This window comes from Rhinichthys klamathensis, unplaced genomic scaffold (assembly GCF_029890125.1).
Source record: "Rhinichthys klamathensis goyatoka isolate OS25496 unplaced genomic scaffold, OSU_Roscu_1.1 h1tg000298l_1, whole genome shotgun sequence".
NCBI lineage: Eukaryota > Metazoa > Chordata > Actinopteri > Cypriniformes > Leuciscidae > Rhinichthys > Rhinichthys klamathensis.
Genome location: NW_026606817.1, coordinates 25,240 through 47,022, shown reverse-complemented (window position 1 = coordinate 47,022; position 21,783 = coordinate 25,240). Strand labels below are relative to the sequence as shown.

At 48.1% G+C, this 21,783-nt stretch overlaps 1 protein-coding gene across 1 annotated transcript in view; it reads right to left on the bottom strand.

Moving 5' to 3' along the window:
- slit1a (slit homolog 1a (Drosophila)) overlaps nt 1-20,529 on the bottom strand; it is a gene marked incomplete at its 5' end in the record, with an annotated part of 82,543 nt that extends 62,014 nt beyond the window's left edge. Inside the window, 7 exons of the mRNA XM_056270157.1 lie at nt 366-437; nt 9,820-9,891; nt 13,575-13,722; nt 16,000-16,163; nt 17,712-17,783; nt 20,308-20,379; nt 20,458-20,529. Of these exons, the coding sequence (XP_056126132.1) occupies nt 366-437; nt 9,820-9,891; nt 13,575-13,722; nt 16,000-16,163; nt 17,712-17,783; nt 20,308-20,379; nt 20,458-20,529 (672 nt within the window). The remainder of the gene's footprint in view (nt 1-365; nt 438-9,819; nt 9,892-13,574; nt 13,723-15,999; nt 16,164-17,711; nt 17,784-20,307; nt 20,380-20,457) is intronic.
- Nucleotides 20,530-21,783: the final 1,254 nt, after the last annotated feature.

Below are 21,783 nucleotides of genomic sequence, written 5' to 3'. Positions count from 1 at the left end.
CCCCAGATCAGGTGAATGTGCTTTTTATTCTGAATTTAAGAAGAACAAAATACAGCCAGTTCTTTAACTTACAAAACCTGATGGAATAGAATCAAAAGTGAATTAGAGAATTCAGGAATAAAGCATCTGGGTGATGTACAGTAAGTTTAGATGAGGTGAAGGGTTGTCTCATGAATATTAATGAGTTTACACCCAGAGAGTCAGCATGGGCTAATTAATATGCATGAGATAAGCCACAAACCACCTATCACAGCACTCGTTGTGATGTACAGCACACACACACACACACACACACACACACACACACACACACACACACACACACACACACACACACACTCTCTCTCTCTCACACACACACTCACAGTGAGTTCAGCGAGCGCAGGCCCAGGAAGGCGTTGGGAGCGATCTCGGAGATCTGGTTGTTGCTGAGATCTCTGCGGAGAGAGACAGAAAGAGTCTGGGGTCAGATGAGGAACACACGGGTCAGATGAGGAACACACGGGTCAGATGAGGAACACACGGGTCAGATGAGGAACACACGGGTCAGATGAGGAACACACGGGTCAGATGAGGAACACACGGGTCAGATGAGGAACACAAGGGTCAGATGAGGAACACACGGGTCAGATGAGGAACACACGGGTCAGATGAGGAACACAAGGGTCAGATGAGGAACACAAGGGTCAGATGAGGAACACACAGGTCAGATGAGGAACACACGGGTCAGATGAGGAACACACGGGTCAGATGAGGAACACACGGGTCAGATGAGGAACACACGGGTCAGATGAGGAACACACGGGTCAGATGAGGAACACACGGGTCAGATGAGGAACACACGGGTCAGATGAGGAAAACACAGGTCAGATGTGGAAAACACGGGTCAGATGAGGAACACACGGGTCAGATGAGGAACACACGGGTCAGATGTGGAACACACGGGTCAGATGAGGAACACACGGGTCAGATGAGGAACACACGGGTCAGATGAGGAACACAAGGGTCAGATGTGGACACACGGGTCAGATGAGGAACACACGGGTCAGATGAGGAACACACAGGTCAGATGTGGAACACACGGGTCAGATGAGGAACACACGGGTCAGATGAGGAACACACGGGTCAGATGAGGAACACACGGGTCAGATGAGGAACACACGGGTCAGATGAGGAACACACGGGTCAGATGAGGAACACAAGGGTCAGATGAGGAACACAAGGGTCAGATGAGGAACACACGGGTCAGATGTGGACACACGGGTCAGATGAGGAACACACGGGTCAGATGAGGAACACACGGGTCAGATGAGGAACACACGGGTCAGATGTGGACACACGGGTCAGATGAGGAACACACGGGTCAGATGAGGAACACACGGGTCAGAGGAGGAACACAAGGGTCAGATGAGGAACACACGGGTCAGATGTGGACACACGGGTCAGATGAGGAACACACGGGTCAGATGAGGAACACACGGGTCAGATGAGGAACACACGGGTCAGATGTGGACACACGGGTCAGATGAGGAACACACGGGTCAGATGAGGAACACACGGGTCAGAGGAGGAACACACGGGTCAGATGAGGAACACACGGGTCAGATGAGGAACACACGGGTCAGATGTGGACACACGGGTCAGATGAGGAACACACGGGTCAGATGAGGAACACACAGGTCAGATGTGGAACACACGGGTCAGATGAGGAACACACGGGTCAGATGAGGAACACACGGGTCAGATGAGGAACACACGGGTCAGATGAGGAACACAAGGGTCAGATGAGGAACACACGGGTCAGATGAGGAACACACGGGTCAGATGAGGAACACAAGGGTCAGATGAGGAACACAAGGGTCAGATGAGGAACACACGGGTCAGATGAGGAACACACGGGTCAGATGAGGAACACACGGGTCAGATGAGGAACACACGGGTCAGATGTGGAACACACGGGTCAGATGAGGAACACACGGGTCAGATGAGGAACACACGGGTCAGATGAGGAACACAAGGGTCAGATGTGGACACACGGGTCAGATGAGGAACACACGGGTCAGATGAGGAACACACGGGTCAGATGTGGAACACACGGGTCAGATGAGGAACACACGGGTCAGATGAGGAACACACGGGTCAGATGAGGAACACACGGGTCAGATGAGGAACACACGGGTCAGATGAGGAACACACGGGTCAGATGAGGAACACAAGGGTCAGATGAGGAACACAAGGGTCAGATGAGGAACACACGGGTCAGATGTGGACACACGGGTCAGATGAGGAACACACGGGTCAGATGAGGAACACACGGGTCAGATGAGGAACACACGGGTCAGATGTGGACACACAGGTCAGATGAGGAACACACGGGTCAGATGAGGAACACACGGGTCAGAGGAGGAACACAAGGGTCAGATGAGGAACACACGGGTCAGATGTGGACACACGGGTCAGATGAGGAACACACGGGTCAGATGAGGAACACACGGGTCAGATGAGGAACACACGGGTCAGATGTGGACACACGGGTCAGATGAGGAACACACGGGTCAGATGAGGAACACACGGGTCAGAGGAGGAACACACGGGTCAGATGAGGAACACACGGGTCAGATGAGGAACACACGGGTCAGATGTGGACACACGGGTCAGATGAGGAACACACGGGTCAGATGAGGAACACACAGGTCAGATGTGGAACACACGGGTCAGATGAGGAACACACGGGTCAGATGAGGAACACACGGGTCAGATGAGGAACACACGGGTCAGATGAGGAACACAAGGGTCAGATGAGGAACACACGGGTCAGATGAGGAACACACGGGTCAGATGAGGAACACAAGGGTCAGATGAGGAACACAAGGGTCAGATGAGGAACACACAGGTCAGATGAGGAACACACGGGTCAGATGAGGAACACACGGGTCAGATGAGGAACACACGGGTCAGATGAGGAACACACGGGTCAGATGAGGAACACACGGGTCAGATGAGGAACACACGGGTCAGATGAGGAACACACGGGTCAGATGAGGAAAACACAGGTCAGATGTGGAAAACACGGGTCAGATGAGGAACACACGGGTCAGATGAGGAACACACGGGTCAGATGAGGAACACACGGCTCAGATGAGGAACACAAGGGTCAGATGTGGACACACGGGTCAGATGAGGAACACACGGGTCAGATGAGGAACACACAGGTCAGATGTGGAACACACGGGTCAGATGAGGAACACACGGGTCAGATGAGGAACACACGGGTCAGATGAGGAACACACGGGTCAGATGAGGAACACACGGGTCAGATGAGGAACACACGGGTCAGATGAGGAACACAAGGGTCAGATGAGGAACACAAGGGTCAGATGAGGAACACACGGGTCAGATGTGGACACACGGGTCAGATGAGGAACACACGGGTCAGATGAGGAACACACGGGTCAGATGAGGAACACACGGGTCAGATGTGGACACACGGGTCAGATGAGGAACACACGGGTCAGATGAGGAACACACGGGTCAGAGGAGGAACACAAGGGTCAGATGAGGAACACACGGGTCAGATGTGGACACACGGGTCAGATGAGGAACACACGGGTCAGATGAGGAACACACGGGTCAGATGAGGAACACACGGGTCAGATGTGGACACACGGGTCAGATGAGGAACACACGGGTCAGATGAGGAACACACGGGTCAGAGGAGGAACACACGGGTCAGATGAGGAACACACAGGTCAGATGTGGAACACACGGGTCAGATGAGGAACACACGGGTCAGATGAGGAACACACGGGTCAGATGAGGAACACAAGGGTCAGATGAGGAACACACGGGTCAGATGAGGAACACAAGGGTCAGATGAGGAACACAAGGGTCAGATGAGGAACACACGGGTCAGATGTGGACACACGGGTCAGATGAGGAACACACGGGTCAGATGAGGAACACACGGGTCAGATGAGGAACACACGGGTCAGATGTGGACACACGGGTCAGATGAGGAACACACGGGTCAGATGAGGAACACACGGGTCAGAGGAGGAACACAAGGGTCAGATGAGGAACACACGGGTCAGATGTGGACACACGGGTCAGATGAGGAACACACGGGTCAGATGAGGAACACACGGGTCAGATGAGGAACACACGGGTCAGATGTGGACACACGGGTCAGATGAGGAACACACGGGTCAGATGAGGAACACACGGGTCAGAGGAGGAACACACGGGTCAGATGAGGAACACACGGGTCAGATGAGGAACACACGGGTCAGATGTGGACACACGGGTCAGATGAGGAACACACGGGTCAGATGAGGAACACACAGGTCAGATGTGGAACACACGGGTCAGATGAGGAACACACGGGTCAGATGAGGAACACACGGGTCAGATGAGGAACACACGGGTCAGATGAGGAACACACGGGTCAGATGAGGAACACACGGGTCAGATGTGGACACACAGGTCAGATGAGGAACACACGGGTCAGATGAGGAACACACGGGTCAGATGAGGAACACACGGGTCAGATGTGGACACACGGGTCAGATGAGGAACACACGGGTCAGATGAGGAACACACGGGTCAGATGAGGAACACACGGGTCAGATGAGGAACACACGGGTCAGATGAGGAACACACGGGTCAGATGAGGAACACAAGGGTCAGATGAGGAACACACGGGTCAGATGTGGACACACGGGTCAGATGAGGAACACACGGGTCAGATGAGGAACACACGGGTCAGATGAGGAACACACGGGTCAGATGTGGACACACGGGTCAGATGAGGAACACACGGGTCAGATGAGGAACACACGGGTCAGATGTGGACACACGGGTCAGATGAGGAACACACGGGTCAGATGAGGAACACACGGGTCAGATGTGGACACACGGGTCAGATGAGGAACACACGGGTCAGATGAGGAACACACGGGTCAGAGGAGGAACACACGGGTCAGATGAGGAACACACGGGTCAGATGAGGAACACACGGGTCAGATGTGGAACACACGGGTCAGATGAGGAACACAAGGGTCAGATGAGGAACACAAGGGTCAGATGAGGAACACACGGGTCAGATGTGGACACACGGGTCAGATGAGGAACACACGGGTCAGATGAGGAACACACGGGTCAGATGAGGAACACACGGGTCAGATGTGGACACACGGGTCAGATGAGGAACACACGGGTCAGATGAGGAACACACGGGTCAGAGGAGGAACACACGGGTCAGATGAGGAACACACGGGTCAGATGAGGAACACACGGGTCAGATGAGGAACACACGGGTCAGATGAGGAACACACGGGTCAGATGAGGAACACACGGGTCAGATGAGGAACACACGGGTCAGATGAGGAACACAAGGGTCAGATGAGGAACACACGGGTCAGATGAGGAACACACGGGTCAGATGAGGAACACAAGGGTCAGATGAGGAACACAAGGGTCAGATGAGGAACACACGGGTCAGATGAGGAACACACGGGTCAGATGAGGAACACAAGGGTCAGATGAGGAACACACGGGTCAGATGTGGACACACGGGTCAGATGAGGAACACACGGGTCAGATGAGGAACACACGGGTCAGATGAGGAACACACGGGTCAGATGTGGACACACGGGTCAGATGAGGAACACACGGGTCAGATGAGGAACACACGGGTCAGAGGAGGAACACAAGGGTCAGATGAGGAACACACGGGTCAGATGTGGACACACGGGTCAGATGAGGAACACACGGGTCAGATGAGGAACACACGGGTCAGATGAGGAACACACGGGTCAGATGTGGACACACGGGTCAGATGAGGAACACACGGGTCAGATGAGGAACACACGGGTCAGAGGAGGAACACACGGGTCAGATGAGGAACACACGGGTCAGATGAGGAACACACGGGTCAGATGTGGACACACGGGTCAGATGAGGAACACACGGGTCAGATGAGGAACACACGGGTCAGATGAGGAACACACGGGTCAGATGTGGAACACACGGGTCAGATGAGGAACACACGGGTCAGATGAGGAACACACGGGTCAGATGAGGAACACACGGGTCAGATGAGGAACACACGGGTCAGATGAGGAACACACGGGTCAGATGAGGAACACACGGGTCAGATGTGGACACACGGGTCAGATGAGGAACACACGGGTCAGATGAGGAACACACGGGTCAGATGAGGAACACACGGGTCAGATGTGGACACACGGGTCAGATGAGGAACACACGGGTCAGATGAGGAACACACGGGTCAGATGAGGAACACACGGGTCAGATGAGGAACACACGGGTCAGATGAGGAACACACGGGTCAGATGAGGAACACAAGGGTCAGATGAGGAACACACGGGTCAGATGTGGACACACGGGTCAGATGAGGAACACACGGGTCAGATGAGGAACACACGGGTCAGATGAGGAACACACGGGTCAGATGTGGACACACGGGTCAGATGAGGAACACACGGGTCAGATGAGGAACACACGGGTCAGATGTGGACACACGGGTCAGATGAGGAACACACGGGTCAGATGAGGAACACACGGGTCAGATGTGGACACACGGGTCAGATGAGGAACACACGGGTCAGATGAGGAACACACGGGTCAGAGGAGGAACACACGGGTCAGAGGAGGAACACACGGGTCAGATGAGGAACACACGGGTCAGATGAGGAACACACGGGTCAGATGTGGAACACACGGGTCAGATGAGGAACACAAGGGTCAGATGAGGAACACAAGGGTCAGATGAGGAACACACGGGTCAGATGAGGAACACACGGGTCAGATGAGGAACACACGGGTCAGAGGAGGAACACACGGGTCAGATGTGGACACACGGGTCAGATGAGGAACACACGGGTCAGATGAGGAACACACGGGTCAGAGGAGGAACACACGGGTCAGATGAGGAACACACGGGTCAGCTGAGGAACACACGGGTCAGAGGAGGAACACACGGGTCAGATGAGGAACACACGGGTCAGATGAGGAACACACGGGTCAGATGAGGAACACACGGGTCAGATGTGGAACACACGGGTCAGATGAGGAACACAAGGGTCAGAGGAGGAACACACGGGTCAGAGGAGAAACACGGGTCAGAGGAGGAACACACGGGTCAGATGAGGAACACACGGGTCAGGTGAGGAACACACGGGTCAGAGGAGGAACACACGGGTCAGATGAGGAACACAAGGGTCAGATGTGGAACACACGGGTCAGATGAGGAACACACGGGTCAGATGTGGAACACACGGGTCAGATGAGGAACACAAGGGTCAGATGAGGAACACAAGGGTCAGATGAGGAACACACGGGTCAGATGAGGAACACACGGGTCAGATGAGGAACACAAGGGTCAGATGAGGAACACAAGGGTCAGATAAGGAACACACAGGTCAGATGAGGAACACAAGGGTCAGATGAGGAACACAAGGGTCAGATGAGGAACACACGGGTCAGATGTGGAACACACGGGTCAGATGAGGAACACAAGGGTCAGATGAGGAACACAAGGGTCAGATGAGGAACACACGGGTCAGATGAGGAACACACGGGTCAGATGAGGAACACAAGGGTCAGATGAGGAACACAAGGGTCAGATGAGGAACACACAGGTCAGATGAGGAACACAAGGGTCAGATGAGGAACACAAGGGTCAGATGAGGAACACACGGGTCAGATGAGGAACACACGGGTCAGATGAGGAACACACGGGTCAGATGTGGAACACACGGGTCAGATGAGGAACACAAGGGTCAGATGAGGAACACAAGGGTCAGATGTGGAACACACGGGTCAGATGAGGAACACACGGGTCAGATGAGGAACACACGGGTCAGATGTGGAACACACGGGTCAGAGGAGGAACACAAGGGTCAGATGAGGAACACAAGGGTCAGATGTGGAACACACGGGTCAGATGAGGAACACAAGGGTCAGATGAGGAACACAAGGGTCAGATGAGGAACACACGGGTCAGATGAGGAACACACGGGTCAGATGAGGAACACAAGGGTCAGATGAGGAACACACGGGTCAGATGAGGAACACACGGGTCAGATGTGGAACACACGGGTCAGATGTGGAACACACGGGTCAGATGAGGAACACACGGGTCAGATGAGGAACACAAGGGTCAGATGAGGAACACAAGGGTCAGAGGAGGAACACAAGGGTCAGATGAGGAACACACGGGTCAGATGTGGAACACACGGGTCAGATGAGGAACACACGGGTCAGATGAGGAACACACGGGTCAGATGAGGAACACAAGGGTCAGATGAGGAACACAAGGGTCAGATGAGGAACACACGGGTCAGATGAGGAACACACGGGTCAGATGAGGAACACACGGGTCAGATGAGGAACACACGGGTCAGATGAGGAACACACGGGTCAGATGAGGAACACACGGGTCAGATGTGGAGCGTCTGCCAGTGTCCCGCTGGGTCTGCGGTTCTGGCTCAGTCGGTGTGTACACCAGCAGGTCTGAGCCTCCAGCGGCTGCGGTGAGGAGCATTAGTGAACGCCAGCATTACAGGCCACGGAGAAGACTTTAATAAGCCTGTGGTCTAACCATCGAACCACACGCCAGCTCAGCCAGAGAGAGAGAGAGAGAGAGAGAGCGCTCCTGACACCAGTGAATCTGCAGAGCGCCGGCTTACAGGAGCACACGGCGGCTCCAACAGCTCAGCGCACGTCTACTCATACAACACACACTGTTTCAAAGCAGCTTCACAGTAATACACTGGGAAATAACACAATCGACCCAAACTTGATCAAATATGAGACAAATTTATATTCAGTTAAAAAAAAAGCAGCTCTACAAAAGTGTCATTATTCAGATCAAGTTTTTGTTTAACTCAATACAAACATACTGTGTAAAATATATATATAGCCTACATGATGCCGAACAGAACAGGACGTTTCAGAATAAACAAGTTCTTAATATCAAATGAATATCCACTGATATTATCCTCATGCCAGAGTCCAGAATCTCATAAACGTTTTATTTAAATTGTTCTGGTTTATGTTCTCCTAGGAAGTTATATGGCTCAGCAACACTATCAATACTGAATCCATTAAGAGTTTTTAATCTAAACTTATTATAGGTTTTTTAATTGCTTTTTTTTTTTAACTTGTTACTCACCGTGAAAATAGCCATGGAGTTAAAACACCAATCGACCAACTTAAAGTTATCGTAAAATCAAAAATCTTGATATATTGTAGTCTACTATTGAATCCGTGCACATCATTATTGTGTTATATTCATGTTCCTGTAATCTTGCAGCATCTCTCCTCTTCTCTGATGATGTGGGCGGGGCAACTGTCACTCACATGAGATCAGCCAATAGCAAACCACAACCATCCAATCATCCAATCAATTCCCCACAGACACAATCAAGCCCCGCCCACATTGTTTCGCTCAGATATACGGCACAATGGGGAAGAAAAGACCAACACAACTTCCCTTTCATGACGACTTTAACTGAATACATGACGTTAACTAACCACAGAGCATACTATATTACAGCTGAATATCACTGCCATACTGACACACTCATCTTATTTACTGCCTGTTCATACTGTAAAGCTGCTTTGAAACAATATGTATTGTGAAAAGCGCTATACAAATAAACTTGAATTGAATATGAGAGATTGAACTGGACGAAAAAGGCCACCTAAAGCACGGTGAGGGATCTACGGCAAGCCTAATGTTTGTTGCACACATGACGGCAGTGCTGAGTTTTCTCAGCTGTGTTACAAACTCACATTCGGCGCAGTTTCTTATAAGGAGAGAAGGCTCCAGGAGGGATGGACTTGATGCCGTTCTGTTCCAGTCGTCTGCAAAAAGAGAAATAGAGAAACACGCAAGCGTTATTGCAACGTTTACATTTCATTGCATCTCTAATACACACTCTCCCACTCCATCTCACCCGCAATCATGCAGTCAGTCTTGAGTTTAGTCTTCACTAATACTGTAGTCTCTGCCATCAATATTCTCTCTGGATTCTGTATTTGGTTTATTAGCATTTTATTGGACATCATACAGCGCAAATGACTTTCTAGCCACTTAAATGCCAACAATGCATCATAACATCAGGACGTAACTAATCCATCAACTTCTGCAAACATATCATTCAGATATTGTCTTTCCCAGTGATGTTTGTTGGTAAATGAGACCTTTTAGCTGTACTCGTATTTGACACACTCACTTTAAAGCGGGATTTGGCAGGCACGTAGTAATCTGTAGCATCAGACGAGTTCAGACAATGACTGAGGGAGTGTGTGTGCTCTATATACTGCTGGTCATGAGGGCTAGGTGTGTGTGCATAAGTGCCAGGGAGGATGATGGGAAAATCAGACCGTGACATTCCTCCCTTCTCCTGTACGGAGACACTGAATATTCAACAATAATTTTGATCTGCCTGCATTGACACCATAATATGAGAACTGAACTGGACGATGATATCACGGGTTTCTCCAGAGCGGCTATATATATAAAGGAACTAAATTAATAACTTTTTTACAACAAAAAATTAACCATCCCTGAACTTACTTAAGATGGACTATGACGCTATTTTCTTCAAGAAACAAACTTTGTTGCATTATTTTCGTGTTATCACTGGAAAGCTGCTTTGAAATAATCTGTATTGTAAAAAGTTCTATATAAATAAAGGTGACTTGGTATGGATCCATTGAGAGTAAGAACAATGGGGGAGCCAGAGGGAAAGAGCCCAGTGGTGCCGAAGGGGTGGAGGGAAGAGGTGTAGCAAGAGGACCGGAAGTCCATGGAGTAACCAGGGTGATGACTGACCAAGGTGAAGCCGGAGGGACGAGGGAGCCTGGCGGAGCCTGAGATTATGATGAACTAAGGTGGAGCCAAATGGTTGGAGGTCCGAGGTGGAGTCCAGGGTTTGGAGGCTAGAGGTTACTCCCCCCTCCTGTACGGGGGCTCCCGGCTGACAGAACAGCCCAAGGGAGGGAGTGGAGGGAGGGAAGAGCCAGGGAGGAGACGAAGGAGTGCGTGGCATAGTGCGATCCAGAGCAGCGCCAAGATGAAGGCCCACGGGGGGAACTGATGGAGGGAAGGTGGAGTCAGCAGCCTGTCCGACTGAGGTGGAGCTGTCAGAGGAGGAGACCTAGGCGGAGCAGAGGAGCCGACTGTCTGGAGTGACACTGACGGACTGGAGGGCCGAAGACAGCAGACCAGGGTTGAGCCAGTGGGAGTAAGGACAATGGTGGAGCCAGAGGGAAAGAAGAGCCCAGTGGTGCCGAAGGGGTGGAGGGAAGAGGTGTAGCCCGAGGACTGGATATCCATGGCACAACCAGGATGATGACTGACCAAGGTGAAGCCGGAGGGACGAGGGAGCCTGGGGGATGACGGACTAGGTGGAGCTGAGGGCGCATTGAGCCAAGGTGGAGCCGATGGGTTGGAAGGCCAAGGTGGAGCCGATGGGTTGGAAGGCCAAGGTGGAGCCGATGGGTTGGAAGGCCAAGGTGAAGCCAGAGGGACGAGGGAGCCTGGGGGATGACGGACTAGGTGGAGCTGAGGGAGGATTGAGCCAAGGTGCAGCCGATGGGTTGGAAGGCCAAGGTGGAGCCGATGGGTTGGAAGGCCAAGGTGAAGCCAGAGGGACGAGGGAGCCTGGGGGATGACGGACTAGGTGGAGCTGAGGGAGGATTGAGCCAAGGTGGAGTCCGGGGTTGAATGAATGAATGAATGAGGCATTTATATAGCGCTTTCATATGGACTACTGTACACCCAAAGCGCTTAACAATCATCTCACAAGATCTCTTCTCAATCCACCACCAGTGTGCAGCAACAGTGCGCTCACCACACACCAGCTATAGGCTATACAGAGGCTAGAGGTGTAGCTGAGGGATCCACACACCAAGCGGAGCTGACGACTGCGTAGCCCAAGGTGAATCCGAGCAGGGCTGTCTTTGGCAGCGGAGGAGGGAGAGGGAGGCTGAGTGGGATCATTCGTGAAGAAGGAGACCTGGGGCTGGGCTTGACCAGCGATAACTTAAACGACTTGGAACTGGGCAGAACCAATGGCAGCGAAGATGACTTGGGACTGAACGGGACCAACGGTGGAGACAGGGCTCAAATGTAGGAGGGAATCAAGGAGTTCACATAAGGAGGTACAGAGTTCAGAGTTCATGTGCAACTCCCCCAGCACTGGTCAGACTGGGCAGGCTTGGCTCTGGGTCAGTGCTGGGTGGGTCTGGGTCTCGTAGCAACAAGGCGCATGTTTCTGCCTTAACATGCCCATCTTATTTCGCAACACAAATGTAAGCTGTTTATCTGTGAATGTGTGAGATATTAAAGGGAAATAACTAGATGAATAATAAAGTGCAGTAAATGGTAAAAGTGTTTGCACAACAAACCAATGTGTTTATAATTAAGACAATACATTACAATAATATGGTAAAAATACCAGTTTGCAATATCAAGCAACATAACAAACTGTTTTGTACATCTAAGCGAATGACACTGGATCAAATAGCCACACCTGCTCTTATGTTAAACATAAGGTGGATTCTGTCAATTTGCAAGTTGCTTTAAGGAGAGTACATTCACAAACTGATTAAAGTATTTGCTGTGTTTAAATTAAATTGGTAATTTTAGTGTATAAACAGGTAAATACTGCATACAGTAATCCTTCCAAAAATAAATGTCTCATGTGTGTATGATTTCTGTGGCCTGGCTGTAACGATCTGTTCATGGCAGAAACTTCGAGAACATCAGCAGTGCTGATAAAGGTGGGACGCGTTCGTCTGTTCGTCTGGTTTTGGATGTCATTAGTGTCTGTGGCGGCTGGTTTTGTTTTTAAGGGTCTGTTTTAATGGCACACCCTGCGGCTTCGGTCCACAGTTCTGTGAAGAAAGCAGTTGCTTTCAGTCTAAACAGCCTCATTTAAAACAGGAAAGTCATTTGTCAGGGTCATTTGGAGCCTTCAGAGCCAGAGGCAATAACAGCTCGACTTAAACACTAGCAGAATTTCCCTTCTCTTCAAACGCAGGAAATATAGAAACACAATTTACATTCTTTGGATTGCAGTGATTCCAGACAGCACATTCCTGTGGTCTGTTCAGTCTCTGTCCAAATACATCTGTCGTAGGTCATGTGACTAGAATCCAGAGATTGCAACGCTGCACTGCAAAAATCATGTTCTTTCTCAGCGTTTCTGTCTCATTTTCCAGTGTATTGTGAAGTGTTACCAGTATGAATATCTAAACATTCTAAAATTGGCCCATTGGCAGATATTTGTTCCAGTTTTAAGCATGAACTCACTTCATTTTGATACATTTTTCAGAAAACAAGATTATAATCTTGAGTAATTTTGCCTCTCAAGTAAATGTATCTTGCTTTAAGAATGTGTAAATGTAAGACAAACCTACATTTATACTTGTGCATTTGGCAGACGCTTTTATCCAAAGCGAGTGTGTTTTCACAGTTTATGGATTCCCTGGGAATTGAACCCTTAACCTTGGCGTCTGTTTGCGCTTCAGGAACTTACATCTCCGCCATGCTGTCGGGCAGGTTACCCGGGATCGCCGTCAGTCCTTTCCCTCTGCAGTCCACGATGTTATTACTGCAGGTGCAGACGGCCGGACACGAGCCCGTGGCCAAACTACACGACTGGCCCACCGCGCTCTCAGACTGACCTGAGGACAGGCCAAACCAACGACAACAGGTTGTGAGTAATGGAAACGAACTGTGCAGATAGCAGTCAGGAACAGCACTATACAATTAGGTCCCAGTATTCGAACAATGAAAGAACTAACAAACAACTTCTAAAGCATTTATTTATCTTAGTTTGTTCAATTCAACATTCACTAAAACATTATTGAAATACAAAGTTGTATCTGTTGACCTCATTGGTCATATATTACGTGTCCTTAACTACTATGTACTGACATAAAAATAATTCTTAGGTACAATGTACTTATTGTTCATGTTGCAAAACATGGTATTTCAAGGTGACAGTTACACATTACATGTACTTACTGTAGTAGTAGTAATTATTTATACATAATTATAAGCAATTAACCCTAAACCAAACCCTAACCTTAACACCCTATAGAACGTACATGTAGTTAATTACTATTCCTCAGTACTAATTTGTGAAATTACACTGTAACAATGTCATAAAATAAAAGAGTTACACTTTATTTTAAGGTGTCTTTGTTACACTGTAATTGTACATTTAAGTACTGAGTAATATTAAGTATCTAAATGTTCTTACTATAGGGTTAGGATTAGGGTTTGGTTCAGGGTTAGTTGCATGTAATTATGCATGATTTATAGTTATTACTATAGTAACTACATGTAACATATGTAACAGTGACACTGTAAAATAAAGTGTTACCAGATAAAGAGTGAGCGTATGCTGCTGATACGGGCACGGTTAGGACAGGTTTGGTGGGATGAGTCGTGTTAAGGGTGGGTTAAGAGGTCAACAGGGTATTTATAGATGTTAAGTACAGAAATGAATTACAGCTGTAATGACAGGCAGGTATTTTTTAAATGTAAGTACAACATAAAAACAATGTATGTACACAATAAGTGCATTGTATCCAAAGATTCATTTAAATGTTAGTACATACTGTAGTATTTAAAGACACCTAATATAAGTGGGACTGCGTTAGTTATTGGACCTCAGCTAACATGAACTGTTGTATTTTTATTGACAAATATCAATACATACTGTAAAAAATGCATTTAATGATAACTAATGCATTAACCAATTCTAAATAATTGGACCTTAAGGCCCCGATATACTTCAGAGTGAAACTGAAGAGCGAACTGATGCGAATCAGGCCAAACCGAAGTTCGTTTCTGGAGTTGAAGCTGCTTGTTAAAGCTGATTAGCCTGGTTAAAACCAGACCATTCTCAGTTGTAACTGAGTTATGGTCTGGCAAAGCGTCATAGACAAATCATTTCCAGAGGGGCGTCACCAACGGACGTGGCGGATAGACCTAAACCCAATCAGAGCGATGAAGGAGATGACGTATGCAGAGCGGCGGAGACACATCTCCGAGTGTTGTTTTTTGCTCGGTTTTTAACAAAAAGGAAACGTTCAAATGGCTTAAAACAGACGCGATAGCTGATTGGAACGAGTGATGTTCGACGGCGGCATCCATCTTTGTAATGTAGGCCACAAAATCTGCTTCAAAATCCCAGCGCTATCGTCATCGTGTAAAGCCCGCCCCAACGCTTCTGATCGGTGCCTCAATTTCGGCGGATTGGAAATGAGTTTGAATGAGCTCTTTGCCAGACTAACTTTCAGAGCAAATCTAAATTTGCCGGAAGTTGTCTGGGTTTTCCCAGGCTAAAAGCTGATCTTTCTAGAAAAGTTCACTCCGGCTGGTTAAACACCTTCAGACTCCCATTGGTCAGTGTGGTGATGATGTAATAGGTGGGTGTGGCTCTGAAGCTCCGCCTTCTTCGAGCTGTAAATCTCCATTTCTTCTGTTCAGACGCGAGTAAAAACACGAACACACTGGAGCCGCTTTATAGCAGAAACTGAAGCTGTGATTCTAACTGAAAGAGACTCTGACACTGTTTGTCATGTTTAATACTGTAAAGCTGCTGCTTTAAATCTATCTATTGTATAAAGTGCTGTATGAATAAACGTGACGCGACTGTAGATCTGAATCTCTTTATTCTGTTATTGAGAGGAAAGAGCAGCTCGTATTTACACATCAAACGTCGCTCTCAGCTGCGTGTGCGATGTCGGGATGTTTGCTATATCACAGTTCATGTTTATTTCTTTTTACTCCTACATGAAGAATGAAAAAACTTTGCCGTGAGTATATCAGGGCCTTTATTGTCCAGTGTTACCAACTCGGCTCTAGTAAGTTATTTTGGTAATATATTCATTCAGATCAGTGGAATACAATAGGGAATGGAAGGCAGATCGGTCACTGATTGGTCTTACCTGAACAGCTGAACTCGTGTTTCTGGATCTCGGCTACGTTAATCCCTCGTAGCGGAGCGGGAGAACTGCACTGGGTGAACAGGCCGATGGTCGGACGCTCACGCAACCACTGCGACAACCAGGCAAGATTGCAGTCACAGTTCAGGTTGTTGGAATGTAAACGGCTGAAGGAGGAAACATGCAGAAGTCATTACAGCTTTATCTGGAGGGAGCCGGCAGCGAGTCCTCCTGACGGCTTGAACACATCTGTATCCAGCCAGAGACGGCTCCATTTACAAGCCTGAGAACTGGATTATTTTGAGCTGATATTAATATTATATTTTGGAGTTTGAATTAAAAACAAACTTGAATGCATAATAAAAGCTTTAGATTATATAAAGCCTTTTGTGAATCTATTTAAATTATTCATTATATAGATTCACTTGCATTAATATAGTCAAGATATGGTGTTTTATCTGTCTTGTAAATGTGTTTAAAGAGGATCTAATATATCCAAAGTCTTGATGTAGTTTCAGGCTCTCCTAGAACAGGTTTTCCTGCTTGAATGTTGATTATTCTCCTCATATTCTCCATTGTTGCGGCTCCTCTCTTCTCAGTCTGTCAGTAACGCTCTGTTTACTTCCTGTCTCTATGAAGCCCCTCCTTCTGAAAGCACACTGTGCTCTGATTGGTCGGCTGGAGCAGTGTGTTGTGATTGGTCGAGCGCTTCGAGTGTGTTTGGGAAATGTCCCGCCCATTTCCATAACCGCCAGTTTAACACACTACTGACTAACTCAACCAGGCCCCGCCCCTTTATTCTGCGTATGAATTATTATAATGATTAATATTGTGACGTGTTCGTTCCCGGGAGAAACTCAAGACTGCAATGGAGGCGTTTCAGGAGTTCAGAAACACTGACACTGATAAGAACTGGAGCTTTTTCATGCTCAAACAGCAACATTACACACTAAAGAAAGTATTAAAAAAACAGCAGAATTTGTCTCATATTTGTTGAAGTGTACATTATTGATCATTAATTCCCTGTTTATTACTGTGAAGCTGCTTTAGAATATAAAGGTGATTGACTTGATTTGGCCAATACACACTATCTTTAACTCCATTATCTGATTAGTAGGGTCTTTTTCTGCTAGGTAAAGCAGGAACGTCGGCTGCGAGATGACGGGACACAAGCTTCAGAATGAACTACAAAAACTATCCTGTTTTACTGCTGCAAACTGTTCAAATTAATAAACAGGGAACGTACAAACTGACTGCAGTCACGTGGATCTGGCTTTTACTCTCTGAAACCTCTAAAACTTAAATCATGTTCTTGACATTCATTAATGGAAACCTGTAATGTCAGTTTCAAACCATAAATCTGTAACCGTATAAAATAAATAAATAAATAAACCAGAACATCATGAGAAAGAAACTCCATGTGGTAAACCGGTTGAGAAATTCCACAGAAATACCAGAATATACATTTCATAAAAACAGTGTGTGGGGTGTTTATTTCTGGGGGAATTTGCTGTATGTCTGTGTGAATTACGGACTGTGGCTTCTGGCAGAGCCGTGCGGCCTGAGCCGTCCCACCAAAACTGCATGGAATGACACTTGTGTGTGTGTGTGTGTGTGTGTGTGTGTGTGTTCGTGCGTGCATGTGTGTGTGTGCGTGTGTGGGTGTGTGTGTGCATGCATGGTTTGTGTTTGCTGTGCATGTGTGTGTTACTCACAAGGTCCTGAGCTTGGGCATGTGGTTGAAGCTCGACACTGGAATGCCGCTGATGTTGTTGTTGTTCAGCGTTCTGCAAAATATCAAGACAATTAAACCCTCTGGTGCTCCTCATTTAGGCTCTCAATCACTCATACTCCGGTCAAAAGTGGCCAAACACATTAAATGTAACCTTTTATTTTCTTTCTTTTCAGTAAAAATCAATTAAATAAAAAAATTAGAAAATGCAAGTTTTTTTGCATTTGAATGTGCAAAAATTTTTTTCGACGAATATCCGAAATTTGAATTTTTGTGAGTGACGACCATGGTGGAACCGGAGGGAAGGAGGAGCCCGGAGGAGTCCGAGAAGTGGACGGTCGAGGCGCAGAAGCTGACTCTGAAGAACGAGGTGGAGCCAGAGAGACAGAGGACCCAGGTGGAGCCGGAGGGATGAGGGAGCCGGCGAAGCCTTAGGGATGGCAGTCCATAGTGGAGCCGGAGGAGCGTTGAGTCCAGGGCTCGGAGGCTTGAGGTGGACCTAGAGAGACAGACGACCAAGGTGGAGCCGGAGGGATGAGGGAGCCCGGCGAAGCCTTAGCGATGGCAGTCCATAGTGGAGCCGGAGGAGCTTTGAGTCCGGGGCTTGGAGGCTTGAGGTGGAGCCAGAGAGACAGAGGACCAAGGTGGAGCCGGAGGAGCTTTGAGTCCGGGGCTTGGAGGCTTGAGGTGGAGCCAGAGAGACAGAGGACCAAGGTGGAGCCAGAGGGATGAGGGAGCCTGGCGAAGCCTTAGCAATGGCAGTCCATAGTGGAGCCGGAGGAGCTTTGAGTCCGGGGCTTGCAGGCTTGAGGTGGAGCCAGAGAGACAGAGAACCAAGGTGGAGCCGGAAGAGCGTTGAGTCTGGGGCTTGGAGGCTTGAGGTGGAGCCAGAGAGACAGAGGACCAAGGTGGACCCAGAGGGATGAGGGAGCCGGCGAAGCCTTAGCGATGGCAGTCCATAGTGGAGCCGGAGGAGCTTTGAGTTCAGGGCTCGGAGGCTTGAGGTGGAGCCAGAGAGACAGAGGACCAAGGTGGACCCAGATGGATGAGGGAGCCCGGCGAAGCCTTAGCGATGGCAGTCCATAGTGGAGCCGGAGGAGCTTTGAGTCCGGGGCTTGGAGGCTTGAGGTGGAGCCAGAGAGACAGAGGACCAAGGTGGACCCAGATGGATGAGGGAGCCCGGCGAAGCCTTAGCGATGGCAGTCCATAGTGGAGCCGGAGGAGCTTTGAGTCCGGGGCTTGGAGGCTTGAGGTGGAGCCAGAGAGACAGAGGACCAAGGGAGAGACAGAGGACCAAGGGGGCGCCGGAGGGATGAGGGAGCCGGCGAAGCCTTAGGGATGGCAGTCCATGGTGGAGCCGGAGGAGCTTTGAGTCCGGGGCTCGGAGGCTTGAGGTGGAGCTGAGGGATTCACAAACCACGGCGAAGCTGATGACTGGAAAATCCATGCAGCAAAGCGGAACCACTGGAGGAGCCGAGGGACTGAAGGGAGACAGCGAAGACGAGGCCGAAGAACTTCGACAGTGGAGGAGGGAGAGGGAGGATAGGCGGGACCATCTGGAATGAATGAGACTTGGAGCTGGGCAACGAAGACTTTTGAGCTGAGCTTAAACAGCAATGACTTGGACGACTTAGAATTGGACGGGAGCACAGAAAACACTTGTTCATACTATAACAGATCTTCTGTAACCAGGACGACTCAAACTCCTCCAACATGTCCTCGATGACCTCAACAGACTCCAGTAAATCAGCCTCCGGCTCGGGCTCAGAGTCAGCAGTTCTGGCGTTCCCGCGGTGGGCATGACTGACCTCTGGCTGACTGCTGGCTGGGCTCAGGGGCTGGAGCGGGGCTGGCGAGGTCTTCCTCAACGGGGCAGAAGGTGAACGGTGAGATATTGCATGCCTCTGTGGTAGAATATACACAGCGAGCGGTCGGGGTAGTGAATAAGACATGCCAGGGTGAGGAAGTTCCTCGTGTGGTCCTCGAGGGAGCAACCCCCAGCTCCAGCCGTAAACAATACCTTCTTATGTCTCTCATTCTGTAAGGAGTTGGCTGTGTTGACAATTCAAAAATGATGCGTGATGCAGGATGAACGAATAATGGTAATACTTTTGCTGAACATGAAGAGAACACTACACATGCACAACGTAACGTTAACACAAGACAGAACTGAGGAAGACTGAAGGCTTAAATACACGAGGAAGGAAATCAAAGGAACAGGGAACCGGTGTGACACTAATCAGGGACTATGACAACAAGTGAATGTCACTGATTTAACCTTTTTAACATCATGAATTCATCAGTCTATGATCCTAAAAGAAATCATGAACATTTGCCCATAGAGTTGTGAGTAAAATGCTGATGTTTTACATGCTGTCAGGACATAATGTATGTTTTACTGTGTATGCAAACGTACAAGCATACGTCACATTTTCATTTGCCACACAACATCACACAGATTAATCCTGGATGGTAAAGACTCGGTCTTGTTTCTGCCATAGATTCTGTTCAGTTTCTATCCGGTCTTTAGGTAATGAGATGCAGTCGGCATGTTTAACTGTGTATGTTTTTATACTCACAGAACTTCAACTCCACGTAACGCACGGAAAGCGCCGTCCTCGATGCAGCTGATGTGATTCTTGTCTAACTGACTGTTAAAACAGAAGGAAATGCTGTTTAGGACATGCTGGAGTCTGATCTGCTGTTCTGTGTCGTGTCGTGAGTCTCACAGGTTCTTGATGTCCGTCGCTCCTCTGAACGCCTTTCGGGGAATCGCCTGGATGAAGTTCTCACTCAAGTCTCTGTGAAAAGACAAAGATATAGGATTAACTAGATGAGAAGAGTTTGAAGACAAACTTTGATGTTGGCTTATTTGAAAGTTTGAAATAAAGTTGTAACACTTTTGCTAACATGAAGAAGAAGCTTAAACAGTAGATCCGTATGTTGCCGTTGTCAAGCGAACATAACTACCTTACATAATGGCATTTCATAAATGACACGCAGCATTCAGTGCACTTGAGTTAACCGCTTCTAAATTTACATCTCAAAATGTTCATGAGAGACTTATAATTAATGCATCAATGGAATATGGAGATTGCCCAGAAACCATTATCCACGCACGCTCTGTTCTGACATCAGGTGTTCAAATGAATGATTTATATAAGGCTATCTTTACTCATTGTTCGTTGAACATTTTGCCAGTTAGTGACGATCGATGTAAGAACTCCCCAAATGCACTGCAAGCCTGAGCAGACTATTGGCCAATACAGCGGCTTTTGGGAAATGCAGCTTTTTATATATATATATGCCCAGTATGCAAAAAAACATAGCACCTACTGTACACTAAACCCTAAACACACCGATAGTGTTAACAAAAGCATTTGCTCAAGCAACCATGCCATTTTACTTTGCTTCTTTGAGTCTCTGAGCTCTTGTATGGGGATCGTATCATAAGTGCAGTGCTGTACCAGCCGACAAGTTTCTACATCAGAAAAGCCACTCAAATGAAGCTGATCATGAGATGCAAATGTCATAAAGTATTATCTTACAAATCATCCACTATTGTAAAAGTCTTTTGAGCTCATATAGTATTGAGCTCTATATGTAATCTGCCCCGTGATCATAATGAATGCCCTTCCCATTCTATGCATACGCACTGTATCTAATTTGCATATTAATGTGTGTTTGGGGCAACATGTAATAAAAAAAAGACGTGTAATAATGGGAGTAATAATTAAGAATATTTTCATAATATTTTATAAGAATATCCATAATTAAAACTGTGACTGTGAAAAATGTTGTCAGAGAAATTCACTAAAATATAATTCTAAAAATGCTAAAATCTGTTCTGGGTCTCAGGAGGATATTTCTGTGAATCCAGCATTTAAACGCAGATGTCACTTCTGAAACAATGTAGCATGGTCGTCGGTCTTCATAGCAGCATGAAAAACAATACTAACATTCAATGGATTTAAACGACTTACTAGTAGACCACTACAGTCACTAAAACACTGTTGCTTTGTCAGTTCATCGCGATCTCACAAAGTTGCGTTATA